At 39.7% G+C, this 12723-nt stretch overlaps 1 protein-coding gene across 3 annotated transcripts in view; it reads right to left on the bottom strand.

Annotated features, from left to right (window-relative positions):
* The window catches only part of LOC142403824 (single-stranded DNA-binding protein 2-like), a 231851-nt gene that overhangs the window by 52637 nt on the left and 166491 nt on the right, over positions 1 to 12723 (bottom strand). For 2 of the 3 annotated variants that reach the window (XM_075490122.1, XM_075490125.1), the window contains exon 5: positions 8636 to 8725. The exons of the other annotated variant lie outside the window; for it this stretch is intronic. In XM_075490122.1, coding sequence (XP_075346237.1) covers positions 8636 to 8725 — 90 coding nt within the window. The remainder of the gene's footprint in view (positions 1 to 8635; positions 8726 to 12723) is intronic. 3 annotated transcript variants of the gene reach the window in all.

Here is a 12723-nt window from a genome sequence, read left to right as displayed (position 1 = left end):
GGCACTGGAGCAGATATTCCCTGCAGCCCATGGAAGACACCACGCTGGAACAGATTTTCCTGACAGGAACTGTGACTGGAAGCAAGATTATTTTAGATGAGAATTTCAGACATGTCATCTTATCCTTATGGAATCTAAGATAGTTTTATCATTTCTATTGCCAAAGCAATTCATAATCTTTAAAAAGGATTTTCTCTTATGACATTCCTTTTTATTTGTGGAAAAACAAGAAAAAAGAGAAATTAAATTAATTATCTTGGATCACCCAGGAGAAATGTAGCTAACTTAGAAATGAACTGCACACATGGTTTTAAGATCCAGTCTAGCACTCTGATTTCCAATCATTAACTTTCTTTGAAGCTCCTTATCTAAGAGGAACTTTCAGATGTGCTGACTCTCCAGAAATCCCAGTCATTGAACTGCATTTGACCCACCATTACAGCCAGATACAAAGTCAACTCTAAAATTTGTTTAGGTTCTCCTGTTTGGGATTTAAGAGCTTCATATCACAAAACTATTCGCTCTTCTGGTAGTCCTACACATTGAGTTTTGCAGCAAATGAAGCAGGAGCAGATTCAGTTACTGTTTAACACCAATTTATTTCCAGAGTATAACCTATCCTATGTACTGAAAGAAGACATGGTCCTGTGGATAAAAAAATATGTTGCTCTGAAATTAAAAGTTATATTAAAATACATGCTGTACTGGGTCTGGCTGGGATGGAGTTAACTTTCCCCATAGTAGTCCTCATAGTGCTGTGCTTTGTATTTGTGTCTAAAACGGTGTTGATAACACACCAGTGTTTTGGCTATTGCTGAACACTGCTTGCACAGCATCAAGGCTTTCTCTGTTTCTCACTCTGTCCCCTCAGCAAATAGGATGGGGGTTGTAGTGGTCCTGAGCAGAAGACCATTTTACATTGAGGAGTTAGGGATGCATATAACAGTTAACCTGAGCAGGCCCAGGCCTGTGCTGTGCTGCACTATGCTAGCCCTAATATTGCTGTTCTACAGTTGTTTTCACCACCAGTATTTATTTTACTTGTCATTATCCTTGTACTATTATTATTCATAGTGACTAGCTTATGTAGAAGAAACTTTCTATTAGCTGAACCGCTTACTAATATAATCTGTAACTTATATTTAAGAAAGGTAAGCTGCATGTGGATCAAGGGGTGGAATGTAGTGATCCTGACCGGGAGACCACTGTACGTCGAGGAGTTAGTGATCCACATAAAATTTAACCTGGGTAGGCCCAGGCCTGCACTGTGCTGCACAAATCCTTTGGCCGCAGGATAAACTCAGCTGGCTCATTGTAACAGAGGAGCCTGCAGGCAGCTCCCACTTGCCGCGATTACGCCATCTGCGTGGCCTTGCCTTTATCTAACAGTGCAGCAAGAAGTTCTCATGTGAACATCCCTTCTGTTTGCCAGCAGAAATGATGAATAGAGTTGTTTCCTTGTAAGAAAAGCCTATAATAGCTGGAATGACCTAAATGTGGGAGTCCCCTCTACAGACAGGGTCTGCACAGCATGCTGCATGTGGGTCAGAGTCCTGTTCGATGCTACACTGCTCGGGGTTCCCAGCATCTAAAGAGACATAAGATTATCTATGCTTTTCTCTTCTTATAGTGTTAGCTCTAATAAATAGCATTTTTAATGTTACCTTACAGAGTTTGAGTGCCTTTCTTGCTGGGATCATCACAGACCAGTACCTCCTGGTGCAAAACAGGGGTATGTAAAAAGCTGGGAGGTAACACAACCTGGACAGATGACCCAGATTGACCAAAGGGATATTCCATACCATATGATGTCGTGCTCAGCAATAAAAGCTCAGGGAAAGGAGGAGAAAGCTGAGATGTTTGTGGTTATGGCATTTGTCTTCCCAAGTAACTGTTAACGTGTGCTGAGGCCCTGCTTTCCTGGCCATAGCTAAACATCTGATTGCCAATGGGAAACAGTTAATTAATTCCTTTTTTTGCTTTCCTTACACACACAGCTTTTACTTTCCCTAATAAATTGTCATTATCTCAACCATGAGTCTTGTCTTCCTTCTATTTTCTCCCTGTCCCACAGGAGAGGGGAGTGAGTGAGAGGCTGTGTGGGTGGGTGGCTGTTGGCCAGGGTCAACTCATCACATTTAGCAAAGCTTCCAGTGTTTGACTATAGGAGCCATTACTGTGTCATACTAGTGTACTAGATTATTTTTCTTTTATAAAAAATAAAGGACAGAATTAACAGCAGCGGGCAGCAGTTCCAGCAAAACTGGAACTCATGTAAAGTTTCTTGGTTCCTAGCACAGTCCCTACCTAATTTCCACCTTCCTCTGAATTGTCTGATGAGAAGCAACTGCTGTAGCAAGAGGATCCATTTTGCTTGTGTCCTAATTAGTAGTTTGCACCACAAGCTGAAATCAAGTTCCAGTGCAAAACTAAGAGCCAGTACTGATGAAAAATGAAATTATTTTAAGTCACCTAGCAATTCAGAGTTAGCCAAGTAGAGCTGGAAGATAGTGGTTGCTGACAGCTGTAACTTAGACCAATCCAAACATTTTCATGAATGCAATGAAAGGCAACTTTATCATTCCAGGATGATCTTTCAGATAAATTGTAGTTTGCAAAACATTGAACTGTTACAATGTTTTTGTAATGGAAAGTCGTAGCAAACTAAATATAGTCTTAGTGAACTATATATAGATATAAGTACCATTCTACCACTATTTCTATAATCTTCCCACTCTTTAAAAAACAGAATTGTTCACTTTCATAATCTAGGAGTGAATTGCAGGTCCAAGCGTAAATTTCTCATCCCTCAGTGAAAGACAACTGGTAATTTATAGGAAAGGGACTGGAGTTCCTCAGTATTCAGGCTAAGACAGGTGAACATATTTTCTGTGGTTTGGTTTACTCTTGTGATCAGTCAGGATCAGTGGAGTTGCAGAACAGTATATGGAAACTGATTTACTAGTTAAAGATATACTAGAAAGACAGCATCTATTAAGAAAGTAGGATGTTTTGCCCATGAGTTTGTCTTTCTTATTTGTCTTTTCACCTACTTTTTAAGAAACAGATGATACCCCTCAATTTTCAAGGTCCACATTACAGGGCTGATGTCTGCCAATATATTTTCTTGTCCTCAGATAAATTGATATCGGTAAGATTCAGCTCTGAAGGCATTACAACCAGATATTAACTGCTTCTTGACAATAGACACTCATCCCAACACCACAACACATTATCATGGACTGTCTGTACATATTTGCTTTATACACACCTTATAGTTTCTGTACACTGATATGTAACTGACTTAACTTTGGCTTAACTTCCTTTTGTCAGGATTGCTCCCAAACATATTAATATATTTGCTATCAAACTTACAGTTGGATTTGCTAACTAAAATGTTATTTCTTTATATATATTCTTAAACATTTAACTACAGAGAAAACTAATAGTCTCTTGAAAAATGTTTGTTTTGTTAACTAGGCCATTCAACTGAAGACAGTAGATTTCTAGCAACTAAAACTACAAAGGACTCATTTCAGGTCTTGCATGTTACAGAGATACATGAAGACAAGGACTTGGCAATTTTAAGAATAGGTGAATGGTAATCTCTGGAGGAGTCCAAACTAATTGGACTGCGTAGATCAGTTCTTGAAACCTGCCTTGCAGAAGATTCATCAGACATATTTTTGAGCTGATTATAGCTCTAATTAATGTTGCAAAATGTTACAGTGAAAATAGATTTTCCTCAGTTTATTTTCAGTCCCAGGCCTTGGAAAAAGAGCAGACTGTCTGTGGAAGAATGGTTAAGTGAAAAAGGACACAGCTTAATTGATGTGAGCAATCCAGCCTTTGATGGGGCCTGGGAGCCAGAGATCAAGGTGAAATTCCCTTGAGAACAGCAGAAGGAGTACTTGGTAAAGCAAGATAAGCGGGACTAAGCCTGGGAAAGTGCTGATAAGACCCCCTTTGTGAACAGTGCGTGAACGGCAACTTTGTACCAATCATATAATTGTTTTAAGCGCGTGGACAAGTATAGTTATCCAATAGAATAGTCGCTGTTAGCGCGTGCTTTGCTTAGCATCTATATAAACCTGTTAAGTAATCTGAATAAAGGAGAACGACCATACTCATATTGAGATTCATCGTTACTCCGGGTCCGTCTCCCACTCCGACATCTGGTAGCAGAGGACGGTTACGCACCGATGAAATCTCCGTGACTGCGGTAAGCAGCTAGAGGAGGGGAGTGGGAAACCACGGCTGAGAGAAGCGCTGCCTGGGGCAAGAAGCAGGGCAGACGCCGGTGTGAGGTCGCTCCTCACCTCTCAGGCGCAGTGATGGAAACAGAAGCTGCGGCCACGTTGCTCACTGGAATCCTCTCTAAGAGAGGGATAGAAGCACCAGTGAAGCAGTTAATAAGGTTGATTAAGTTGGGACAATGTTGGGGTCACTTTTCTGACACCTGCATGTTATTTTCCGTATCGGAATGGCGAGATTTTGGAGGAACGATGTGGCAGAAAACAATAGAGGGGAATGAAAAGGACGAAAAGGAAATAAAGGCGGTTCGTGGACTCTGGAACACTGTCTTGGAAACTTTGAAAGCGATGAAGGCGGAGAGGGAAGTAGCTTGCGCTGCTGCCCAAATGTTAGGTCCGGGAGTGTCTAAAGATAAGCCCGAAATCAAACCGGGACCTATTGCGCGATTTTTTGGGCTGCCTGCCGTGAGAGGCGTGTCTGGAACTGTCTGTAAAAACGTTTCCGAACTGCGTGTTATGGCGGAATCAGTGCAGGCGCCAGAAAAGGCGGAAGTTCCAGTTAGCAGGGTTAATGCAAACTGTGAAGCGAATGCGGAAGTAGCTCCGCCAAAACCCCCTGGAGGGGCGGGAGCGACAAAACGTAACGACTTGGGCGGAGCAGCCTGCCGACTTCCCCCTGCAGCTCCGCCCAGTGAACCACCCTCCGCGCCGCCGTTGCCGCCCTCAACCTCGTTCTATCCGCCTCTACCTCCCTCTACGGAATCCTCTGGAACTACCACATCACCTAACGGGGAGGAGCTGCCACAATCCTCTGATGCCACTGCAAAAGTGTTGCAAGCAGTTTTAAAACGTCTTGATACTCTGGAATTACAAACAAAAGGGAAAGGAGAAGCTGTGCCTCCATGTTTAATGAACCTTCCAGCGCTCCCTAGAACCACACGCTGGAGTGGTGTCATCAAAGATGCAATTCTAGAAGGACACTGGAAGCTTGGGGGGGGGGCTGAAGGCCCTGCGACATTAGCGTTTCTGGTTATACAGGAAAACGGGCAAGGAAAGTGAAAAAAAAAAAAAAACAACAAAAAAAACCCCAAAAACCCAAATATGGATTATATTGCAACTGGTATCCTCTTATGTATGCATATACAAAGGATGATTAGCTGTAAAGCCTTCTGTGAGACATTTTATATGGAAAACTATTTACAAAATGTATCGGGTTGCACCAGACAGCTGCCTAAATTCTGGAATGAATATCTGCTAACCATTTATATGCCAAGATTGTCATTCACAGTTACTTTGTAACTGTATCCAGACCACTAAAGCAAAAACATTACTTGGCAAGTAGTATTATTTCATTATTAATCATTATTATTTCATTATAATATTAAATAAAATTAAATATAAAATTAAATATAATATTAAATATAAAATTAAATTTCATTATAATATTAAATCAATATTATTTCATTATTAACCATTATTATTTCATTATAATATTAAATAAAAATAAACATAAACTTAAAATTAATAAAATTATTTAATTAAAATTATTAAAATTAATTTTATTAATGTGTTAGTAAAAATTAAGATTATTAAAATTATTAAAAATAAAATTATTAAATTAAATATAATATTAAATATAATATTAAATATGAAATTAAATTTCATTTTAATATTAAATCAATATTATTTCATTATTGATCATTATTGAATTTTTGTGAATGGTAATATGAAAAACTACTCAAGTTCTAGAGATGACTGAGAAGGATTGTCGTGCATAGTACTACTTAGTTATTGTAACTTTTCATTGCTTAAATTACAGTTAAAGGTTTTTTTTTCTTTTCACGTTTTAAGCATCTTGATCCTATGACCTAGACATACAGTACTAAAAAAAAAAAAAAAAAAAAAAGGGTCAAGGGTCTTTCCCCAGATTGCGATGATGAACCTACCCTCCTCAGTACCACTGAGAGAGTGTTCCTGTCCCTGCTCATACCTGGGGGGGCAGCAGGACGAGCCCTGAAACAGGCTGGGCAATTAGCCTGTTGGGCTAAAAAACAAGCAAAAGTCACCACCCAGGTAATAGAAACATTATTAGACGATCAAAATAGCTTACGCCACGCAATTTTGCAAAATAGAGCAGCAATTGATTTTTTGTTATTAGCCCAAGGTCATGGTTGTGAGGATTTTGAAGGCATGTGTTGTATGAACCTGTCTGATCACAGTGAATCAATTCACAAACAACTACGATGGCTGAAAGAGCATGCCAACAAAATTCGACAAAATCAGGGGTTTTTTGATGAATGGTTAACCAGTTTGTTTGGGTCCTTACCATCATGGCTAAAGGGTTTGTTAGCTGAGGGATTACGACTTTTAATAATTTTGGTTATCATAGGTCTGTGTTTTTGCGTAGCATGTAGCTGTGTAAAAAAGGCTTTTAGAACAATGATAAATCATGCCTGGATCGCTCAAAAACAAGAAGGGGGAATTGTGGAAGAATGGTTAAGTGAAAAAGGACACAGCTTAATTGATGTGAGCAATCCAGCCTTTGATGGGGCCTGGGAGCCAGAGATCAAGGTGAAATTCCCTTGAGAACAGCAGAAGGAGTACTTGGTAAAGCAAGATAAACGGGACTAAGCCTGGGAAAGTGCTGATAAACCCCCCTTTGTGAACAGTGCGTGAACGGCAACTTTGTACCAATCATATAATTGTTTTAAGCGCGTGGACAAGTATAGTTATCCAATAGAATAGTCGCTGTTAGCGCGTGCTTTGCTTAGCATCTATATAAACCTGTTAAGTAATCTGAATAAAGGAGAACGACCATACTCATATTGAGATTCATCGTTACTCCGGGTCCGTCTCCCACTCCGACAACTGTCTGTGGGGCTTCAAATAAGACTGAATTCAGATACTGACAAACAAGAATCTTTTTCTTCTGAGATATGAAGCCAGTACTGAGGCTTTTTGGGGAAGAGAATGGAAGCTTTAGTAGAAAAGAAAAGGAAAGACTTTCCCCTATGGAGGAATCTTTAACAACACAGGAATTTTTCCTGTCTATTGGCCTCACTTCTGCCAACTCCTGAAGATTTTGTGACTGGCAACTATAAGATATTTTGTACTTGCAAGTATCTTTTTATTCATGTATTAAAAACCGCACTTCAGATTCTGAGTCAATCAAGGAAACAACATGCTCATGCCAGGTTTTGGATTTCTCTAGGTAGGTATCAATACTGCAACATAGCACTCTTTCCCCCTGTGACTGTGGGAAAAGGAACACCATGCAAATAATCCGTTGTCACTTACATACAGAAGAAAAACATGAAATAAAGACTGCTGATATCCTGCCATTTTTTACAATCACCATTTTGATAAGAAAATAAAGAGCTGTAAAGATGTAAGAGAGTAAAACGTCTTTTATTCAGATTAAATAGCTTCTTTTGTCTATGTGTCTCACGGAAGAAGGAAAATGATGCTACCCTGTATCTCTACCTGGATTTCAATACTTGTTTTTTTATGGAACAGAAGCTTCCTATCATGAACTTCTCCCCACATCATGGTCCTGGAAATCTGAATTGTTCCTTTCACATCATGAGCTCAGGTATGTGAAGTGGAAATCTCTATTGTGCCCCATCTTAAAGGACTGTTTCAATTCCAGAGCGGCATTTGCTCCTACTGCTGCACAGAGAGAGTTTGCCAATGAGGAGAAAAAGAACTGAGCTTTGGTGACCAAGAGATGCAAACTCACTCATATGAGCAATCCAATCTTTGACTACAATTGTAGTTTGGCCTTGCACTATAAGTTGCAATTTTTTCCATCCTAGTGTTCTGTACTGCTAGTATCCAAAGTGGTAACTGGCTATTTAATTTCATTTATGACAAAACTTATGAGAGGCAACATATGCTCTAATTCCTTGGCTTGTTTTTAGGCATTGGGGTTGAGATCTTCAATGCAAAGAGATGCTCAGTAGGATATTCTTAATTGTCTAGGTCTAACTTTCATTGAAATTTGAACATCTTAAATGTCTGGCTTGTGGCATGACCAACAAAGTTCTTATTTCAATTCTAATATTCAATTCTAATATTTTATAATAAGAAATTGTTATAAAATTATATTCAAGCATTTTCAAGCTCCAACCATCAACTGGCACCGTTTCTTATTCCTGAAATTTTGAAATGAGTTGTGCTGTACTATTTCACAAATTGAATATTTGTCGGTTAGAGAGATCCCTTCCTTTCCATCTATTTACTTTTGTTAAAAAAACCCCTCTCAAGTATTGTACTGTATAATGACATATAGTTTAGAAGAGGACCTTTTCTACAAACTTTTGAACAGTATTATGGAGGATTTTCTATCCTAAAGTTCCTGTAATCATAATTTTTCTGAATACCTGAAAAAAACCCGGTGGTACAGGACCTACTGGCATGCCATCTCCTGACGGAATGTTTCCTAGCACTGGACTGGGAGCTGCTGCAGCACTCTGAAAAGAACAAAGGGAAAATAAACCTTTGTCATTGCATGGTAGGCATTAAAAAAACAAAACAAAAATCCCCAAAAAACCTGCCATGACCAAAATGCAGAAAGTAATTCTCCAGATATGTCATAATGTCATTGTTTCATCTAAAGGTAAATTAAAATTGTATAGTGTTTAGTATTATTTTATACAAGCAGAATGATTTGTTAAAGATGACAACTGTATGTTGAGGGGAAGGATGCTAGAGATTGTATGGACATACAAATATGTATTGACTAGATAGATCTTGACTAGATTTTTTTTTTAAATGTATCTCAGTGTGTCTATATATACACAAGCGAGAATGTAACTTGCACACTTCTTTTTGTATTATGTGTATAAACATTCCCAGACATACATACAGATATATATGTAGCATAAGGAAATTAATTTATGCATTTTATGAGCAATTTCCAAGCACTTTAAAGATAATTTCAGCAGACTGTAATATTCTTTCAGAATTATGTCAAGCTTCAAAACATGATTCTGTTACAAATAGTACAAGAAGGAATGCTTACAATACTACTAGTAATACTCATGATTTTACCAACCCTCAAAATAACCACCATGATAAATTAGAAGAATTCAGGTTACATTTTTGGAAAGGAAAAAAAAAGGTATTTCTAAGAAGTGCATCAAAGAATGAAATTAGTTACCTTTGCAAATCCTTCAGATGGAAGAAGCAAGTAAAGAATATTGCTTCTGGCAATTTATAAGCAGGAGATCATCACAAAAAGGAAAGCCAAACCATTATTGTTGACATGTATTGGAACCTCAGTCACACTTAATTTCCAGCAGTTTCTTCCTGCAATATGTTTCTGTTAGGGCACAAGACTGAATCACCTATAAAGACTTACAGTCTTTTGTAAAAGTACTCGTGCACACAATGCAAAGTGAGCCACTTGCAGTTCACTAATGATCTGCCAATATCTGCCCTACAGAATATGCATGACGTTTATTAACTTATTACTCCATGTACTCTCACACTTGCTATCAAAAAGATGCAGATCTGTAAATTATATTTCCAGGTGTTTGGCATACTGTCTAGGAAATTAAAGAATAATGCTGGAAAGATTTGAAAACTGGCACAAAGATGGACTGACCTTTTTAAACCAAGCAAAAAGGAAATATTCAGTTAATTACCAAAGATTTTTCAATGGCCTAAACTGTGCTTTAGAATCAATTTTTTTAACAACTACCAGTAACACATTTAGCATCTAAGCTGTATATTCTTCTCAAACAAAAGTCTAGAACGTGCTATTAAAGCATGAAGATTGTAATAAGTACTGGCTTCAGAACTGAGTATGAGACTTTTGATTCCCTAGAAAACCCTGTAATAAAGGCCATTCTTATTTATGCAAAGATCTGGTCTGTAGGATCAATGTTAAAATATTAATCGCAATTGATAAAAAATGTCAGTCACACGAACTTGAAGTAGTAACCACATTTGAATCATAATATCTTTTTGTGAAGGACTAACATAAACCTATCAAGTTATTCTATAAAGCTTCAGCAAATAAAGATGATTATCTGCTAGTAATGGCCATTCCTTGAACACTGCCTGAAGTTCATGGGATTGGAGTATGAGGCTGCTTAGATGCATGGAAAAGCATACTACTCCCTGGAACATCTCAGGTCCTTCTTCCAGGTCTGTGGCACTATCTTGGACTCCCAGAGGGGAAAATAAGCAAGTGGTGTGAATGCACAGAAAGAACTCCTGAAGAACAATGTAATTTTGTTATCCTTCTTTTCTTTTGCATGGCATCTGTGTCTGCCCACTAATCACTCCCAGAATATCTATATCTTCAAAGGATAACAGACAAGAAAGTTATGGGGATTTTTTTAGGCAAAAAATGGACTTGGTTAAACTGAGCATCAGATCATAATGTCAAGTAAAATCATGAACAGATGTACAGCTTCCAGATGTACAGGTTTTCTAGCTAAAGAATGACAACAGTAACATCAGTGATGGAGAAAACTGATGATGTTAAAAGCTTGAACAACGTAAAATGTCCAAAATACTCTGCACTGCAGCCTCAAATTAAGAGGGAGTAGCCCATTAAAAGGGCATTAATAATTATGAACCTGATTACAACATCATCCCTCCTTGCATACTAATGCCTTATTATCCCTATGCTACTTTAGATGTTGTGGGATAATAGCTGGAGGTGACTTAGAAATTAAACTTATATTCACACTTTTAGGTAAGGTACAGCATTGAAGAAGCTCCCCAGGTGGAATGCGGCTGACATGTAAGGAATCCATTCCATGGGAGTTCCCTAGGCCTGCAACCTTAGACGTCGGTGACGCCAGGGGAGCTTGGTGTGCTGACTCTACGAAGGTACTGTTTGGAGGGTGGAGCGGTGTGGAGACACCGCAGCCAGGCTCTGCAATTAATGGGAACTCAGGTATTGTGTGTGACTAATAAGCTGCACGTTTGCTATCCTGGGCCAACAGTCTGTCATGTTTCTGACAAAATGCTGTCCTTTTGGTGAACTTTGCTCATTACAACATCATTATAATACCAAAACACACCTCCATCCCAAAAGCTACCTGCCTCCAAGGTGCGACCACCCCTCACTGAGCTTGCGCTCTGAATTTTCCTAGCCTATACCTTTAAAAGCGAAGCGAGAAAACTTTACCCCAATCCTAAACAAAGGTATGTATGACTAGAGTCACTCAAGCTCCACCTGAAAGGTGAAAGATAGTATAAAATGGTTTAAGAGAAAGAGAATGTTAGGGAAGACACCACTGTGTACCACTCTGACCTCTGGGATCAGTTGACGGGCTGAGCCTCTCTTCCCCCCCATCAGGACGCCTTTGGGTAAGAGTTGAACACTTGGTTATTCCAAGTGCCTCCCCGGGAAACTTAGAAATCTCTCTAGAGTTGCTTTACTATCTTGAATGCGTTTATAGCCGGCAGTGTCACTCATACTCTTGGTATTTGCACGTGCTTTGCAGACAGTAAATTTATCACCGGTAATCCAAAGAATCTGTGAGTCTGTTGCTCTAATAAACTGCACTCTTCATTAATCTAGCCGTGGTAGTTAGTGAACACGACCAGACTCTAAGTGTGGCCGTGATTGTTCATGCAACACGACTAGACTGGGGGTGCAGCACTTTTAAATTAACGCTGTCGCCTTAACTCTGATGAATGGCTGCATATACAGTCCTTAGAAAATAACCGTTGACCAAGTCTGAGACTAAGACTGGACCTAGCCGCACCTAGACTCCTCTCTGAGAAGGAGTTTAGAAAGCAAGGGGGTCCTGTCTGAACCTCGTGACTCAACGGAAGGGTTCCCCCCCTCAGCCACTCCTCAGACTCCTATGCAACAGTAACTCTTAACGCAACAGATGGGTCTGTCTTTAGTGGTCATGTGTGAATCACAGAATCACAGAATCACAGAATCGTATAGGTTGGAAAAGACCTTTAAGATCATCGAGTCCAACCGTAAACCTAACGCTACCAAGTCCACCACTATACCATGTCCCTAAGCACCTCATCCAAACGTCCTTTAAATACCTCCAGGGATGGCGACTCAACCACTTCCCTGGGCAGCCTGTTCCAATGCTTGATAACCCTTTCAGTGAAGTAAAATTTCCTAATATCCAGTCTAAACCTCCCCTGGCGCAACTTGAGGCCATTTCCTCTGGTCCTATCACTTGTTACTTGGGAGAAGAGACCGACCCCCACCTCTCTACAACCTCCTTTCAGGTAGTTGTAGAGAGCGATAAGGTCTCCCCTCAGCCTCCTTTTCTCCAGGCTAAACAACCCCAGCTCCCTCAGCCGCTCCTCATCAGACTTCTGCTCCAGACCCTTCCCCAGCTTCGTTGCCCTTCTCTGGACACGCTCCAGCACCTCAATGTCCCTCTTGTAGTGGGGGGCCCAAAACTGAACACAGTATTCGAGGTGCGGCCTCACCAGGGCCGAGTACAGGGGCACGATCACTTCCCTAGTCCTGCTG

This window comes from Mycteria americana, unplaced genomic scaffold, assembly GCF_035582795.1.
Source record: "Mycteria americana isolate JAX WOST 10 ecotype Jacksonville Zoo and Gardens unplaced genomic scaffold, USCA_MyAme_1.0 Scaffold_44, whole genome shotgun sequence".
NCBI lineage: Eukaryota > Metazoa > Chordata > Aves > Ciconiiformes > Ciconiidae > Mycteria > Mycteria americana.
This window is presented reverse-complemented; position numbering and strand designations above follow the sequence as displayed.